At 34.9% G+C, this 17,242-nt stretch overlaps 3 protein-coding genes across 3 annotated transcripts in view; 2 read left to right on the top strand and 1 right to left on the bottom strand.

Annotated features, from left to right (window-relative positions):
* Positions 1–17,242, top strand: part of LOC136417460 (cathepsin L-like proteinase) — a 201,437-nt gene that overhangs the window by 44,525 nt on the left and 139,670 nt on the right. The gene's annotated exons all lie outside the window — the stretch shown is intronic.
* On the top strand, positions 1,625–2,145 carry LOC136417369 (uncharacterized). The gene is made up of 2 exons (XM_066403038.1): positions 1,625–1,677; positions 1,755–2,145. The coding sequence occupies exons 1-2, from the start codon at positions 1,625–1,627 to the stop codon at positions 2,143–2,145; spliced, it is 444 nt and encodes a 147-aa protein (XP_066259135.1).
* Positions 4,649–5,542, bottom strand: LOC136417368 (uncharacterized). Its single transcript, XM_066403037.1, has one exon. It carries the CDS (start codon positions 5,540–5,542, stop codon positions 4,649–4,651), a length of 894 nt encoding a protein of 297 aa, XP_066259134.1.

Below are 17,242 nucleotides of genomic sequence, written 5' to 3'. Positions count from 1 at the left end.
ATAAACAATTGTTTTTAATTTTTACGTAAAAGTCTTCTTTTTGTTCTTAATTTCTTTATTTTTTATTTTTTATTTTTTCTTAATTTTTAAGGTTTTGCTTAGATTCCTAACAATTGCTTCAAATGTGAGCAATAGCTTAAAGTTTTATTCATATCAAATCAAGCGTTTGCTCAAAAATATGAAGCAAAGACTTTGCTTAAATTTTATTCATAAAGCTCATTGTTTAGATGCAATAAACATGAACAGACTTGTCTGAACAAGACATACAGTGTGTTCATTTGAAAATTCCCCACCCCACGTATCTTTTACTCTGGGAAAAATTTCAAAAATCGCCGTGACCCATCGATTTTTGTTCTAAGGAGGACTTTTTTGGCCTAAACTGAATCATGGTAGAATCATTCCTCTAACCCCCAGCAACCCCAAATTTGAAATCTTAAATATGACCACCCCCCTTGTAATACATCATTTTAAAGAGCGTTTAATTTGAGATCCAGTCATACTTTTATTTTTAAAATCGGTTTAATTTTAGGGTTGTTATGGACAAAATAACAATATTATGTTTATTTTTTATTTATATAACCTAAATTAGTATATTATTTATATAATTATTTTGATTTTGCCGATTCATACATTTTTTATTCTTGAGTAAAAAAGATCAAAGAACATAAACTTTATAAAAAAAAATTGGAATATTGTTTTTTCATATTAGAGAATAGTGACATTCGAGTTCCAATTTCGTTAGTATCGAACGTGTTTTCTTTGCAAAAATTTAATTATGGTGTATACTTTAGCAGAAAAAATCGAAATAGTTCTTCTGTATGGTAAAAATAATGAGTGTGCTAGACAAACCTCCCGGGATTTTAACTTGCGGCACCCTGACAAAAATGTTGATCATAAATATGTAACATACCTAACACAAAAGTTTTTAACCACTGATAGTATTGCAAATAAAAAAAGGGATACACCCAGAATCCTGGATGACAGTACGCAAATTGAATTTCTTGCCAATTTTGCTATGGACCCCAATGTTTCTATGAGAAAAGTTGATTCATTAACAAATGTTTCTGTTGGTTCAATGCATAGAGTCTTAAAACTGCATAAATTTAATTCTTATAAATTGCTTCCCGTTCAAGAATTACCTGAAAATGACTGACCGAAGAGTACAATTCTGCGAAATGATGACTGAAAAAATTAATAACAACAAAATATCTACAATCAATATTTGCTTCAGCGATGAGTCTACGTTCTTTTTTCATGGACATGTCAATCAACAGTATTGCAGATACTGGGACACTCGTTGGAAGTGGAACAGGAAAATATTGAAGCAAAAAATGAAATCAAATACCTCGGGATTGTACTAGAACGGAATTTATAATGGAAAAAACATGTGAAGTACGCAGTGGAGAAAGCACAAAGGGCAACAAGAGCAATAAACACATTGATGCCGTCAATTAGTGGACCAAGCCAGAGAAAGAAAAGACTGTTACACTGTGTGAGGGTATCTATCGTTACTTATAGGTGTCAAGTGTGGGCGAAGATTCTGAAATACAAAAAATATCGAGAAAATTTTTTTTAAAATACAATGACAAATATTAGGGAATGTAGCGTATATCGGACGGTAAGTATGGCGGCATTGGAGATGCTGTCAGCTAAGTTACCAGTGGCTGATGGAGGAACGTAGGGGCATGTTTGAAATGGGAGAGACGGGACAGGATAGGGAACGGGAGAGAACAAACACGATTGAGATGTGGCAGAGAGTGGAGTAGAGTATCGGAGGGTAAATGGATGAGAAGACTGATACCTGAGCTGAGAGAGTGGATTGACAAAGAGCATGGGGAAATAAACTATTTTCTGGCACAATTTATAACGGGACACGGATGCTTTACACACTATTTAAATCAGTTTGAAATTAGGGAGACGGATGGATGCTGGTATTGTAGGAGGAGGGATGATGCTGAGCACACGTTTTTCGAGTGTGACAAGTGGAGGGAGCAACGGATGAGGGTTGAGAAGGAACTGGAAAGGGCAATAACACCGGATAATGTAATTCGGATAATGCTGGACAATGACAAAAACTGGGGGTTGGTTGAAGGATGGATAGTGGGGGTGATTAAGAGAAAGGAACGGGACGAGAGGGCTGGATGAGAGGAAGCACGGAAGGGAGATATACGTATCCACCCTCCTCCCCCGAAATAATGCTTAACGGCGGTCCCGGGGGGTGGAAACATGCAGGGTGAAGAGAGGAAAGGAGGTTTAGTCGGTCGGCGTTCCCAGGATTGGAACGACAACCCGACACAAAAGAGGTAAATAAGATCGCCGAGTGCTAAGCCCCCAATGTCTAATTGCAGATTCCCCTGAACCTCTATAAAAAAAAAGATACTGGGACACTGAAAACCCACACTTATGTCAAGAAGTGCATACACAGCGACCTGAGAAAATAAATGTTTGGGAAGGCATTTTTGGAAATGCTATAATTAGTCTTCTTTTCATTAACGAAAATCTTACGGGTCAACTATACTTGGATATGTTAGAAAATACACTTGATCCATTACTCACAGAAAGCATTGAAAATCAGGAAGATGAAGATGGTAACTTGTTAATTAATGAAGCACAACTAGTGTTCCACTAAGATAGTGCCCCGCCGTATTACATTTTACCAGTAAGAGAGTGATTGGATGAGAGATTTTCAAATAAATGGATAGGTAGAAGAGGTTCCATAGAATGGCCTGCTCGTTCCCCTGACCTATCTCCCCTTGATTTTTTCTTATGGGGCCATCTAAAATCAGTTGTGTACAAGATATTGAGGATTTGAAAAATCGAATAACAAGTGAGTGTAGAAATATTTCCAGGCAAACTTTTGGTACGTTTAGAATTTGAGCAGAGGTTATATCATTGTCTTGCTACAAATGGTGCGCACTTTGAGAATTTAATCAATTAAATAAACAATATAGTAATTTAGGTCAATTAAATAAAAAACAAACAAAATATTATTATTTTGTCCATAACAGCCCTAAAATTTAATCGATTTAAAAAATAAAAGTATGACTGGATTTCAAATTAAACCCTCTTTAAAATGATGTCTTACAAGAGGGGTGGTCAAATTTAAGATTTCAAAGTTAGAGTTCCTTGGGTTTATAGGGATGATTCTACCATGATTCAGTTTAGGCAAAAAAATTCCGCCTTAGAACAAAAATCGATGAGTCACGGCGATTTTTGAAATTTTTCGCAGAGTAAAAGATACGTGGGGTGGGAAATTTTCAAATGAACACACTGTATATATTGAACTTCTGACTATAACGAGCGGCCAAAATGGACTAAACTAACACTGATATATCTTACGATTAAGAAAAGCAATCGGCGATGCTAACTCTGATATTATTTATCGCTCAAGAAAATTGGCTTTAAGCAGAACCAGCGAGAAATAACAAAAATAAATCAAGCTAAATAGCAATTAGACATGAGCTTAAATAAAAGCTCAAATATTCTTCTAATCTAATTCCAATTTAATAAAAACGCCTAAAAATGATCATGTGACAAAATCTATGTTTATCAATGTAATTTACTGTTTTAATCACATTTTTTGGCTAGATACCCAGTACAGTAAAGAGGAGGTAGATAAATACAGTGATACAATCAATTTTCATATTATAAGAATTAGGAATTCTAATGCGATATCTTACAATTAATAAAAATGTATTTTTATTAAGACTTAATAAATATTATATTAATTAAAAAAATAAGAAATACAGAAATACTTAACTATTATCAGTAATCAATTAAATAGTATTACCTTTAATTCAAATAAACAAGTATCACAAACAATTTCCCTTAAACTGCTGATACAGCCACTGATTGACTTAAATAAATTTTAAAATATGACCCTCAAATTTCCATAGTTGACCATCTGTGGAATTCTTAGGTCGAATAGGTCTAACCCTTGGGCACATATACAGGGTGATTCATTGGGAATGGGACATGGCGAAACCCGAGATAGGGGACACCAAAATATGACGATTGGACGCAACATGCCTTATATCAATGTTGCGCGTTTCAGAGTGACAGGGTGTTAAACGTTAAAATTTTATTTTAAAATTCCTTAATAACTTTTTGTGTTTTCATAGCATCAACACCAAAATCGGTGTACTTAGGTTTTGTAAGATGCCAAATAAGGATTTTGATCTAATTTTTACGAAATGTCTAGAGGGCGCTAGTTACAACCCACCGCTTCGATATATTTGGTCATATTTTTTTATAAACGCAACTAAGGTCAAATTTTATTCAATGTATTGAAAGAGTGTCCATTTTTACGCAAAAAAGGTATTCTTGTTCAATCCCGATATCTCTCTTCGTTTACGAGATTTTTACCTATAAGCTAATTCGTGTCGTTCCATTTCAACTCGGTTTTATTAATTTTCAAATAAATATTTTGCCGCATTAAACAAATGAAAAATAAGTTTTATTTAAGCAAATGTTCAAAATGACCACCTTCCACCTCAATGCACTTTACTAACCTTTTTCTCAAAGATCTTTTTATTCTAAATTGCATATCGACGTTCTTCTTAATTTCATCAGCTGCTTGTTGAATTTTTTGGCATAATTCTTCGCGAGTATTAATTGTCCCTTTGTATACAATTGCTTTCATACTTGACTATATTGAGAAGTCCAATGGGATGAGGTCTGGACTTCTCGCAGGCCACGGAAATTCACTTCCACGACCGATCCATCGATGTGGAAAAACATTGTTTAAATGTTGGCGTACTTGGAGAGAAAAATGTGGAGCCGCTCCGTCTAGCATGAACCACATATTTTGACGTAAATATAATGGAACATCTTCGAGAAGTTCGTTAAGTTGTCCTTGCAAAAAATTTAAATACCGAAGGCCATTTAAATTGGCTGGAAGTTCGAAAGGACCAATAAAAAAGTCACCTATTACACCACACCAAATGTTTATCGTAAATTCGTGTTGGAAATGTGTTTCTCGTACAGCATTTGGATTCTCAGAATCCCATAAATGGCTATTTGTCCAGTTGAAAATTCCAGGGCGTGTGAAAGTTGCCTCGTCAGTAAATAAAATTTTGTTCAAAAAATTTGGATCTTCGTTTTGTTTCTCTTGCAAAAATCGAGCAAATCTTAAACAAGCAGAACGGTCTTCAGCGAGCAAATTTTGAACAGGTGTTAAATGATATGGATGGAATTTTTCTTTATGTAAAATTCTCCAGACAGACGATTGACTCATTCCCATCGTTGCACTTAACCGGCGTGTACTTAATGTTTTATTTTCAGCAATTCGTACTAAAACTTCTTCTTCCTGTTCAACCGGGATAGTCCTTCGAGCATCATTGTTTTGGCTTTGAGGGCGAAAAGAGCCTGTTTCTCCCAAACGATTGTACAGGTTTCTGAATAATTTGTGATTGGGTTGTTGTCGGTTGGGATATAATTCAAAATAACTACGTGCTGCAACACGACCGTTAAAATGCAATTGAGCAAAAACACAAATCATATCGCGCATCTCACTAAAGGAAAAGTCATTATGCCTTGGCATTTTTACTTTTAAATTACTATTCTTTACTTAAAAAGAGCAAATGACAAGAAAAGAGTCTAATTACTTTGACAAGCTAAAGTAACAATGGCTAAGTAATGCGTTGCTATGCAAGTGAATCACAGCCACCTCCCTTTTTGAGGATTTGAAATGACACGACACGAATTAGCTTATTGGTAAAAATCTCGTAAACGAAGAGAGATATCGGGATTGAATAAGAATACCTTTTTTGCGTAAAAATAAACGCTCTTTTAATGCATTGAATAAAATTTGACCTTAGTTGCACTCATAAAAAAATATGACCAAATATATCGAAGCGGTGGGTTGTAACTAGCGCCCTCTAGACATTTCGTAAAAATTAGATCAAAATCCTTATTTGGCATCTTACAAAACCTAAGTACACCGATTTTGGTGTTGATGCTATGAAAACACAAAAAGTTATTAAGGAATTTTAAAATAAAATTTTAACTTTTAACACCCTGTCACTCTGAAACGCGCAACATTGATATAAGGCATGTTGCGTCCAATCGTCATATTTTGGTGTCCCCTATCTCGGGTTTCGCCATGTCCCATTCCCAATGAATTGTTGGATACCCGTCCAAATCATCTGTTATGCCTCATCTCAAACGAAGCGATAACCAATACATAAATCGCTCAACTTGAGGGATGTTCTGGTTTGACCGTGAGAACCATTAGGTAAAAATATTCTCGAGTACACTTAACACACCGTGACTCTGTCGCCACTCACCAGTCCTTATCAGTGATTTGGCCCTTCGCAGAATCACATGTGTTAAGACGTTAATTGCAAAAACCTTTTAAGGTCTGTTTTTTCTCATTCAATCTAAAAATCCTAAGTTCGTGGGAACCTACCAAATTTGTGTTCTGATTGGTCAACTAGAACAAAATGGGCCGAAACCAAATTCTGCTCGTTTTCCCTGCATCCTTTTTTTGGGCAGATTGAGAGTGGAACTCTACGAATAAACAAAGATCCGACCTTCCTCCAAATTGATACTGGAGATTCTAACGCACTTAGTTCAGTAATAGTTATCACAGATTCTTAAATATAGATTTGTTGACGTTACGGTAGTGTTTTGTCTCGACCATCGTCCTGATTTGACGTGGCGGTACCCACGTACAAAAGAATACCTGGTGTCAGAAGGCTTTTCCCTTAAGACTCCAACAGAATCACCCTGTAGAAAGACTTTTCCATGTTTACAATAAAGTCGAGGCCCAATCGGAAATCGTTGAGTTGTAAATAGTGATAGTGCTCTAATGCTGTTAATTAGGTTAGGTCTTAATTTAGGATGAAAGAATTGTAAAGGGGCTGATGTTGCCCCTATAGGACGCCTATGTATGTCGCAACCTGGTTAGAGGTATTTTCGTCAATTAAGAGGGTTTCGCAATCATTATCTTCATGCAATTCTGCTATTTTATGATTAACGTCTAGCCACCCTTTGTCGGTACTTGTGGGAAAGGATAGCCGCCCTTTGTCGGCGTGGATGAGACGCGCGGCCGCGCTTTGTCGGCATCTCTGGAAATGTACCGACAAAGCGTTATCAGTACCATGGTAACGACTCAGTTGGTGTCATAAGTCAGTAATTGCTTTCTAGCCAGGGTACGACACTGTTTTAATTACCCTTAGTTTAGTATTTAAGAGCGCCCCGAATCTAGAGGGTCCTCTTTCTTTTCGAGTGACTCACCAGAACTGTTATCCGCAAGCAGAATCCGTTAATATCAATTGTTGGATAATGCTTTCTTTCATAAGGCAAAATTTATGATAGTATCACTTCCATCAGACACATAAATTATTTTTCAATAGATATGTTTGGTCTAGTCCCTCCAGGATTATACATATAAACACACACGTTCGATGAACGGGTGTCTGGAGCGATGCTTGATAAATTCATTCCTTTTTCTACGTCTTGATACAATACGACACTCTTTTAAAATCTATCGGACCGCGCGTATCAGAAAATAGAGAATCATTAGTAATCAGTGTGTTTTCTTTTATCCTCATAATCCAATATCAATAAACCCTATTATTCAAAAACCCTAGACAACTATATAAAAAACCTACACATTGTAAAGAAATTGGTGTAACTATCTCGTTTCAAGGGTGAAGCAAGTTGTAAAATTTTATTGTTCTTTTTATGGTTCCCTTTTAACTGAGTACTTTGGCCAAGTTTTAGCTTTTGACGCAAGTTAAAAGACATTTTGATAATTGATTGTGATGATTTACGACAGGAAACTATTGAAATTATCATTTTAATGTGGAGGAAAAAATTTACTGTTACTGGATCTAGTTTTTCTGATCTCCTACCACTTTTTGTAGTTCGCTATATTATATTTCCATTATTTTTGGATGTTCTCCATTAACGTACGTTTCCTAGTTGAATAAATGTTACGTTTTGTAATTTTTCTCACAAAGCTGTCATTTTCCAACCCTATGGTAAATACAATGGAATAAACACTTCACCTGCCCTATTAAAGAGTAGTCCGACGCAGCAATTATTTGATAAATACAGAACTGGACTATGATTTTAACCACATTTCTGTTCACTTAGCTACATAAAAATATTGGTTGTTATATTTCTAAAATATCAAATTACCGGATTTATAAAATATTATTGCTAAATGTTCTAAAAATATTACTCTGTCAATACTCGTTAAATGTTTATAAATCTGTTGTTTGAATATATTGGGATATCTTAAACAACCCATTGGTTATGTGAACAATGTCCACAACATATTTTATATAGTTTCGGTAAATGTGAACGATAATGAAACTATAGATGAACAAATACACTATGTGTGAAACTCAAAAATACTGTAGTTGCTGATGACCGAAGCCCTAAAATATTTGAGTAAGCCATAAATGCATTTGAGACCCTGAATCAGTCACATTTCAGTTAGAATGTACCTATTTATAGGATCTAATCAGATTTTTTCAGGAATTTACGACTCTTTAAATTGTCCGTAAAAAACACACCTTTCTTTCAACTGAAAAGTCATAATCAAATTTAATTAAATTTTTATTGTATATGTATATGGTAACATGATAAATAAATAAAAGAGTTATTTAAAATTTAGAATGGGTGGTATGTATTAAATTGGTGGTTAAAAGGCAAGCAATAGAAAACTTTACAATATTTTCAAAACATCTCCTTTATACTTCTTAGTCCAGAAACAGAATTCCTATCTATATACATATACTGCTACTATTTAGAGTTTTCTTTATATTCGATATATTTGGTAAAGTTTTAATCAATATTTCTCAAATACGTGACCCTATTACTAGAGATGTGTTAATAAACACTAGGTTAACATATTTCTCCTCATTCAATATGGGTTTTTTAGGGAAATTATGTGATTTGAATTACTATACTTCAACCATGCTCATATATTCAAGATAATTTCAAAACTGTTTACCAAATTTTGAGACTTCAAGACGTGCCAAAGTACGGCTCTGTATTGTAGCCAGCATACAGGACGCAATCTGAATAACGAGTCTAACGTGGTGTCATAGATAGTAATTTTGCAGATTTATTTTATTGCATTTTTGGCCAATGAATAGGGGTGGTCACGAACCCTAATTTGTACATGATAAAGCCTTAATGAAAACTTTCTGGGAACGTGAGATAACATGTTTCTACATTTGAAGAAAGGAATTAGATATCTTTGGTCCGAATTAACTGAGTAAAGCTGCTGAGCTGGGCTTTTTGTATAACAGTTTTAAAATATGAAACCCACCCCTATGCACTTGGTAGGTTTTATCAAGAGGCTTATAATTATAAGAAACACTAAGAATAATTTACAATCTTCTTCCTCAATTAATTGGGATGATAATAAAATTATTTAGCTCTATTTGCCTTAAATCAATAGTCGATAATATTTACAAAGCTACAGGATTACGAAATTAAAGAAAATACAATTTTTAATCATATTTTATACAACAAAACATTTAAGGTTATTAAATTAAGTACCAGGAGTTTTTTTGGGAACAAGGAATTCAGCTCCCAATAACTTTCTCGTTAATCATACAGGGTTCATGATACTCGTTTAACCCTAGAATACTAATACTCGTAAAATTTACGACGCCCAATTATTTTCTCTCAAATTTGGCAACAACAGAAAATTTTGTAGATATAGGTTTGCCAGTAGCTTCCTCATTTATCTGTACTAAACGTTGGTCGATACGCTTCAATTAAATTTTGTGCACAACTTTGTGAATCACCCATCTCGTCGTAAATATTACGACGCTTTAGTGTTATCGTCTTGTCAGCAATAAGACAAACAGGAGAATTGTTTCGATCATATGAAATTACGTTTCTTACGGTTCTAGTTGCAATATAAATAATAGAGTAAAGCTAAGCTTTTTTTTTTTAATTTTGTATATTGCAAAATGTCAAATAAGCCACTTACTCCATTGCAAATGCAACAAGAAATAGAAAGGATTATGAATGGAAAAGATTACTACAATGAACCATACGAAGATAGTGGAAGTGATTGGGAGGAAGACCACTTAGAGAAGGAATTGCTGCATTCTGACAGCAGTTTAGATGAATCTGACGTCATTGAGGAAGAATATCTCGTTCCAATAGAAGAACCTCAAAATGAAGCTTCATCGCCATCATCAGACTATCAACCTTTAGCAAAATTACGTAGAAAAGATTCTAATATTGTTTTCCCCAAAAAAGTAAATTTAAAAGGTAAGAATGGTCATAAGTGGACATCTAAACAGCCAATTTTGTCAAAAAGAGTCAGTTCAAGGAACATTATTCATTTTATACCGGGCAACAAAGGCGAATCTCGTAACTGTTCTTCTATAAAGGAATGCTTTTTGCATTTCTTCCATGATAATATCCTTGAAATAATTATTCGTCACACCAACGAAGAGATTGTCAGACAGAGTTCCAAATACGCTACCAGTTCCGCGACTGTGACAAACATTTGCAAAGATGAGTTACTAGCCTTACTTGGAATACTGATTTTTTCTGCGGCCAAAAAAGACAATCATCTAAATACTAAACACATGTTTGAAGGGACGGTTTCGGGAACTTTCTATCGTGCCTGTATGAGTAGAGAACGTTTTGCGTTTCTAGTAAACTGTCTCAGATTTGACGATAAAATTACCAGAGAGGAACGAAAGAAAAGCGACTCCTTCACTCATATTCATCAGATATGGAATATGCTTATGGAGCAGAAACTCCTATACTCCAGCATCTTATCTGACGATAGATGAACAACTGTTAGGATTCAGAGGAAGGTGTCCATTTCGAATGTATATACCCAACAAGCCATCAAAGTACGGCATCAAGATAGTCATGTTATGCGATTCGTCATCGAAATATATGATTGATGCCAATCCATACTTGGGAAAAAGCACCAATACTGGTGGTCTGCCTCTTGCTAATTTTTATGTGAAAGAATTAACAAAATCGATCCATGGTAGTAATCGTAATATTACCATGGATAACTGGTTTACGTCAGTTCCTCTGGCGGATGAACTTCTGGAACAGCCGTATAAATTAACAATTATAGGGACTCTTAGAAAAAATAAAAAAGAAATTCTACCAGAACTACTGAACACTAACAATAGACCACGAGGAACATCCATGTTTTGCTTTTATAAAAACAAAACATTAGTTTCTTATTTACCAAAACCTAATAAAATAGTGATGTTACTTTCTACAATGCATGAAGGTGCCACAATTAGTGAAAATGGAAAACCGGACATAATTATAAATTATAATGAAACAAAGGCGGGAGTAGATACTTTCGATCAGTTATGCAGTAATATGAACTGCTCCAGAAAGACACGAAGATGGCCACTTTGTATTTTTTATAGAATGATTAACATAGCTACTATCAACTCATTTGTGATATACTGTGATAATTCATACAAAGCTAATAGCAAACCCGTTTCTCGATTCCAGTATATGTTTGAATTGGGAAAAATTCTTGCTGAACCATGGATGCGTCAAAGATTAGATATATCTAATTTACGTCGCAATATTCGGGAGAATATACATGAAATCTTGGAGATAAAACCTGTTCCTGAATCGATTGATCCTATTGAAAAGGAACGAACCGTATGTTTCTTTTGCCCTAGTCGTCTGAGAAAAATGACAACAAATTTTTGTGTACAATGTAAACGAGCAATTTGCAGAACACACAACGGAAATTGTTGCCCGGAATGTCAATTTTCTTAATATTTAAAACTTTTTTTGAACTATATGTATTTTGTTATAGCAGAACTTTGTTAATCTCTATTGGAAAATAAATTTTCTTTTTGAAAGTTGTACATTATTGTGAAGTCGTAAATTTTACGACGTATTAGTATTACAGTATATACAAAACATATTAGTATTCTAGGGTTAATCATTCGTGCTTTTTTTATCGTTAACGATAATTCAACTTTGAATAGAAAAACGTACTGGTCTATTTTCTGTGCTTAAAAAAGTTATACTTTAATTGTAGGTCTATAAGCAACTCTTAAAAAAATGCATTTAAATTAGTAAATGCACGGAAATCTCTGAATAACACGCAATCTTGATAATCTCTAGTAGAGCTGAGTAAATTTTTAGGGACTTCAAAGTTTAATAATTCAAAAGCATTTTTCTCCGAAACTTCCTACTATCCAATGTCATGAATTTGAATCATTTGATCTAAGAACTATCATTAAAAATTAATTTTAAAATGTTTACTTTACGACCCTGTAGCTTTATAAACCTGCAACTTTTAGATTGAGGCAAATAGAACTTTTTTTTTTTTAACGAGGTTTAGGGGAATCTGCAAAAACATACTTTGGGAATTTGGCATTGTAGCATTCTAAGTTATTCCCTTCGTGTCGGTTTGATTTTCCGATCCGGGAAGAATCGACCGACTAAACCCCCTGTCCTCAATTGCGTCCGGAACTGCCTAACTGGGGCATTACTTCAGATCTATTTGTGGGTTCTGTTAGGAGAATGATAATCTTGTGAATTTACGTTTCTGAATGGTCGATCTATCTGTTATTCTGTTTGAGAAGGTTTTCATATGTTTCCTTTTTCTTCAGTATTGTTCTAAATAGGTTTGTTAAGTGTGTCCAATTGTCCTTTGAAATCATTATCAAGTCCGAGATATTGTCCGCATTTAAGTTTTGTACGTTTAAATTTAATTCTGCCGTGTTTCTTTCAGTATTCCATTTATTGCAGACGAAAAGGGTATGTTCAGGGGTATCTTCTTCGTTTTCACAAAACCAGCAATTTGAATTTGTTTTTTTACCTATACGGTGTAGGTAACTTCCGAATATACCATGTCCTGCCAACGCCTGAGTGACATAATGGTCCAATTTTGTCCATTTTGTATTGGTCCAGAAGTGAACGTCTTTGATTAGTCTTTTGGTCCAATTGGTTTCTTGATTGTCCCAAATTCTTTGCCATTTGTCTATTGTTTCCATTTTTAGTCTGGCACGTGTTTCCTTGGTTCGATCGGAAGAATGTAGATTTGATAATTCTTCCAGTTTCAGTCGAATCGGAGGCATTTTGGCTAGGAGGAGGACATTATCGATTGAAACCGTCCTGTATGCTGACGTAAAGCGAATAGCTATTAATCTGTTGATGGTTTCAAGTTTACGTCTATAACTTTCCATGCTTGTGACTTTCCACCAGATCGGTGAGGCGTATGTGACGACAGACATCACGGGCGACATCAAGACTCTTCTTTTGTGACACTCCGGTCCGGAGACATTTCGCATCAATCTCGAGAGGTTTTTGACGAGTTTGGTTGCTTTGATGCAAATGTTGTTGATGTGTGAAGTGAATCGTAGATTAGCATCCAAATGTACACCCATGTATTTGACGCTTTTGGAATGTTTAACAGACATATCATCGATATTTAAGGTGAAGTTATGAAGTTTCTTTTCTCCAGTGAGAATTAGTATGTCCGTCTTTTGTGGAGCAATGGTAATACCCATCGTTTTGAGGTGGAACGTTATGAATTCTAAGGCGTGTTCTGCCTTACGTTTGATTTGTTTTGCATTTTTACCCTGAACAGTAATTGCTGCGCCATCAGCGTAGGCGATTAGGTTAACGCCGTCTTCTAGTTTGATTTCGAAGATCCTGTCGTAAAATATGTTCCATAAGGTAGGACCAAGAACCGAACCTTGTGGAACTCCGCACGTAACCGGGAAGATGTTATCATTTTCCATTCTAATGAAGCGATCCTTCAAATAAGATTCTATTATTTTGATGAGGTATGGACTGATGTTTTTGTTATGTAAAGAATCGACGATTTCTCTCAATGGTGCTGAGTTAAAAGCGTTTTTTACATCAAGTGTAATTAGTATGCAAGATTTCCTATGCGTGTACGATATCATTTTAATTTTGTCAACTATTATCTTGACGTCTTCCAGTGCATGTAACGTGGAGTGTCCTCTTCGAAAACCGTGTTGTTTTGAATGTAAGGCCCGTTTTTCTTCCAATTCGTGTTCCAGTCTAAATTTGATTATGGTTTCTAATACTTTACCGAACGAATCAAATAAACAGATCGGTCTATAGGTTTGTTGATCCGCTTCGTTTTTTTGACTTCGGTAAGATTATTAAATTGGCTACCTTCCAGATTTTGGGGAAAATGCCGCTGTGTAAACAAAGGCGTATGAATTTAGTCACTTGTTCAACATTTCCGAGGATGGTTGATTTTATGATTGTGGGAACGATGGGATCAGGGCCGGGAGCTTTTTTCGTATTAATCCTATGTACTGCTCTCAGGATTTCTTCTTCATCTATCGGTGGAATTTCATGAGGATTAACGGGAACGTTGTTGTCGGGCCATGGAAGAACAGGATGTTGAGGAAATAGCTTTTCTCTTTGAATGATGGTGTCTTCGTCACTGATTCTAGGTCTAGAAGTTAAATTCAGTTTTTTACTAACAATTTTATAGGCCAATCCCCATGGGTCATTGTCTAGATCTGTGCATAATTCGTTCCAGCGTTTTGATTTTTCTTTCTTGATGGCCCACTTCAAGGTTTTCTTGGCATTTTTGTAGGAAGATAAAGCATTCTCGTAGTCCTGTGTCATACGGTTTTTAATGCGTGTAACGATTCTGCGACATTCGACGCATGTTTTTCTCAAATTTGAAATCTCTTTCGTCCACCAATAGGTTGGTTTTTTAGCGTGTGTAAAATTTGGATTTCTCTTTTTAAACGTATGATCGCATAGAATATGTATATGGTTTATGTATGTCTCTGCAAGCGTCGAGACGTTTGTCGATCCTTCGCTGAGATCCGAATTGAAGAGATCTTTACACATATCTTTATATGTGGACAAACCCTCGGTTGAGAAAATCCAACCCAAACGATTAAATTGAGGAGATGTGTTGATGTTCTTCGTGGAGTTGACATCGTCTTTCACACCTAATGAAAACAAGATGGGACGATGGTCGATATGTACCTCGTTATCGATGTCTACTCTCCAATTCTCGATGAAACGTGAGTATTTAGTGTTGGTCAGTGTGACGTCAATAAATGAGGAGCCATTGGAGTTGAAGAAAGTCGGAAATGTACCGTTATTGATTGGTATGAGATCGTACGCTGCCATCCATTCTTCGAGAACGTCACCTCTTTGATTTACTACTGAGGAGCCACAGGATAACATTTTAGCATTTACATCGCCTCCGATTACAACGATTTCACTAGGTTTGATTACGTGTTCGTATATGTTATCTAATAGCGTTACGAAGTCCGATAATTTGCCATTTGGAGAGAAATAACAAGAGCATAGTGTAATTCCGTCTTTTAAGGTGACGGCACAGTAACCTTTTCCCATAATAACGTCACAATAATGGATTTGTTTGTTGACGATGTCGACGAAACAACCTTTGCTAGTATCCTTTATGCTATTTTTCTCTAGAATTTTGTGATTAGGTTCCTATCCTAAACAGATGTCGATATTATTTTCTTCCATAAGACGTTATAGAAGATCGTCGGCCGTTCTAGATCTATTTTGATGAGACAAATAGAACTTAATGGTTTTATTCTGATCCCAGCTAACTGTGGGAGAGCTTTGTAAAGCTTTCTATAATATAGACCGACTCTCCATCTATAAATGTACACTTCTAGGGTTAAATCTTACCCAACACAATAAAAGTAACACAAACACTTAAATTACTAAGTCACTAAATGACATGCGCTGGTGCAGCGACGACGAAAATTGATAGTAAACCCAAAACTTTCGAAGGAGGTGTGTTAAGGTTCTCCAAATAATGTAATAAATTTTGAGTTGCGCTATTAAAAATTTACGTTTTGACAACATCGTTTATTTTTATATCGCAAATAAATATATGTTGGGAAATAAAAATATTTCCCAACTAAAATTACTAATATCTTAAATTTTTAAAAAATCGGAAAAATAAAGAAAACTTCTCAAAATAAAAATTAAATCGAAACTTATAACAAATGTTCAAAAAGATTACCCTCTTGTGCTAAACAATACGTAAGTCTGTTATAAAATCCCTGCATTACGTTTTCCAACATTTGAGGGGTTATATTTTGGATTAAATTTGGAATTTTAATTCTCAATTCATCCAAAGTATTCGTCCTCTCCTCTTGAAATCCATAAATTTTAGATTTTACATAACCCCACAGAAAAGTATTTCACTTATTAGCAGTCACGTGTATAGTGACCAACACATTTTCGTTACTAATTATATTAGACTGGTCAAAACGACTTAATACTGCATCCGCCATTTCGCAAAAACTACACAAAACCCTTTCGAATAGCACAGTGGCAGATGTTTTCATCAATCTATACAGGGTGTCCCAGATAAGGATGAACAGCATGGGGATCTTGGAAACGGTAATAGATACAAAATGGTTTAAATTGGGAAAAAGTTGGGCAATTTAAAGCAAATTAATAATCTGTTTTTATATCGACGAAATTCCGAATGGTTACGAAGATATCCGGAAAAAAACGAATTTGGCGGTTTTCGTTTTTTGCAAATAACTCTTATACGGTTATAGTTAGAGGAATAAAAGTTTTACATTATTAAAGCACTTTTTGAGAACTGTTTAGCAGTGTTGCCAGTTTTCTTGTTACATCCTTACTTTCGGAGAAAAATGAGTAAACTTTTGATTTTCATATGGGCGTGATATCAATTATTTATATTTTCAAAATCGTCATAAAATTCCCTTTTCAGCCATGCATTACATTTAATATTTTTCTCAGAAACTCTATGAGTTATAGCCATTAAAGCATTTTTTGATAAGTAGGCCATGATTTTGACTTATAGTAATGGTGCACATTAAATAAATGAATGCTGTGGAAACGTCAACATTTGATTCGATCCAAGTTTAGCCGCATTGTTGTTATTAAATACATAATTTGAAACAATTATTTTTTTAATTTTAGGGTGATACCAGTAATATATTTATACTTTTAAATAATGTTGACGTTTCCACAGCATTCATTTATTTAATGTGCACCATTACTATAAGTCAAAATCATGGCCTACTTATCAAAAAATGCTTTAATGGCTATAACTCATAGAGTTTCTGAGAAAAATATTAAATGTAATGCATGGCTGAAAAGGGAATTTTATGACGATTTTGAAAATATAAATAATTGATATCACGCCCATATGAAAATCAAAAGTTTACTCATTTTTCTCCGAAAGTAAGGATGTAACAAGAAAACTGGCAACACTGCTAAACAGTTCTCAAAAAAG

The sequence above is a fragment of the Euwallacea similis genome, chromosome 28, assembly GCF_039881205.1.
Source record: "Euwallacea similis isolate ESF13 chromosome 28, ESF131.1, whole genome shotgun sequence".
Lineage (NCBI taxonomy): Eukaryota > Metazoa > Arthropoda > Insecta > Coleoptera > Curculionidae > Euwallacea > Euwallacea similis.
The sequence above is the reverse complement of the archived record's forward strand: the minus strand, read 5'-3'. Positions and strand labels throughout refer to the sequence as shown.

What these genes read in the sequence shown, in the direction of transcription:
- LOC136417369 (XM_066403038.1), top strand. Translation starts at nt 1,625, where the DNA reads ATGGCGGCATTGGAGATGCTGTCAGCTAAGTTACCAGTGGCTGATGGA. An exon ending in CCAGTGGCTGATGGAGGAAC is followed by an intron (nt 1,678 to 1,754) that starts GTAGGGGCATGT and finishes GAGATGTGGCAG; the next exon opens with AGAGTGGAGTAGAGTATCGG.
- LOC136417368 (XM_066403037.1), bottom strand. Translation starts at nt 5,542, where the DNA reads ATGCCAAGGCATAATGACTTTTCCTTTAGTGAGATGCGCGATATGATT.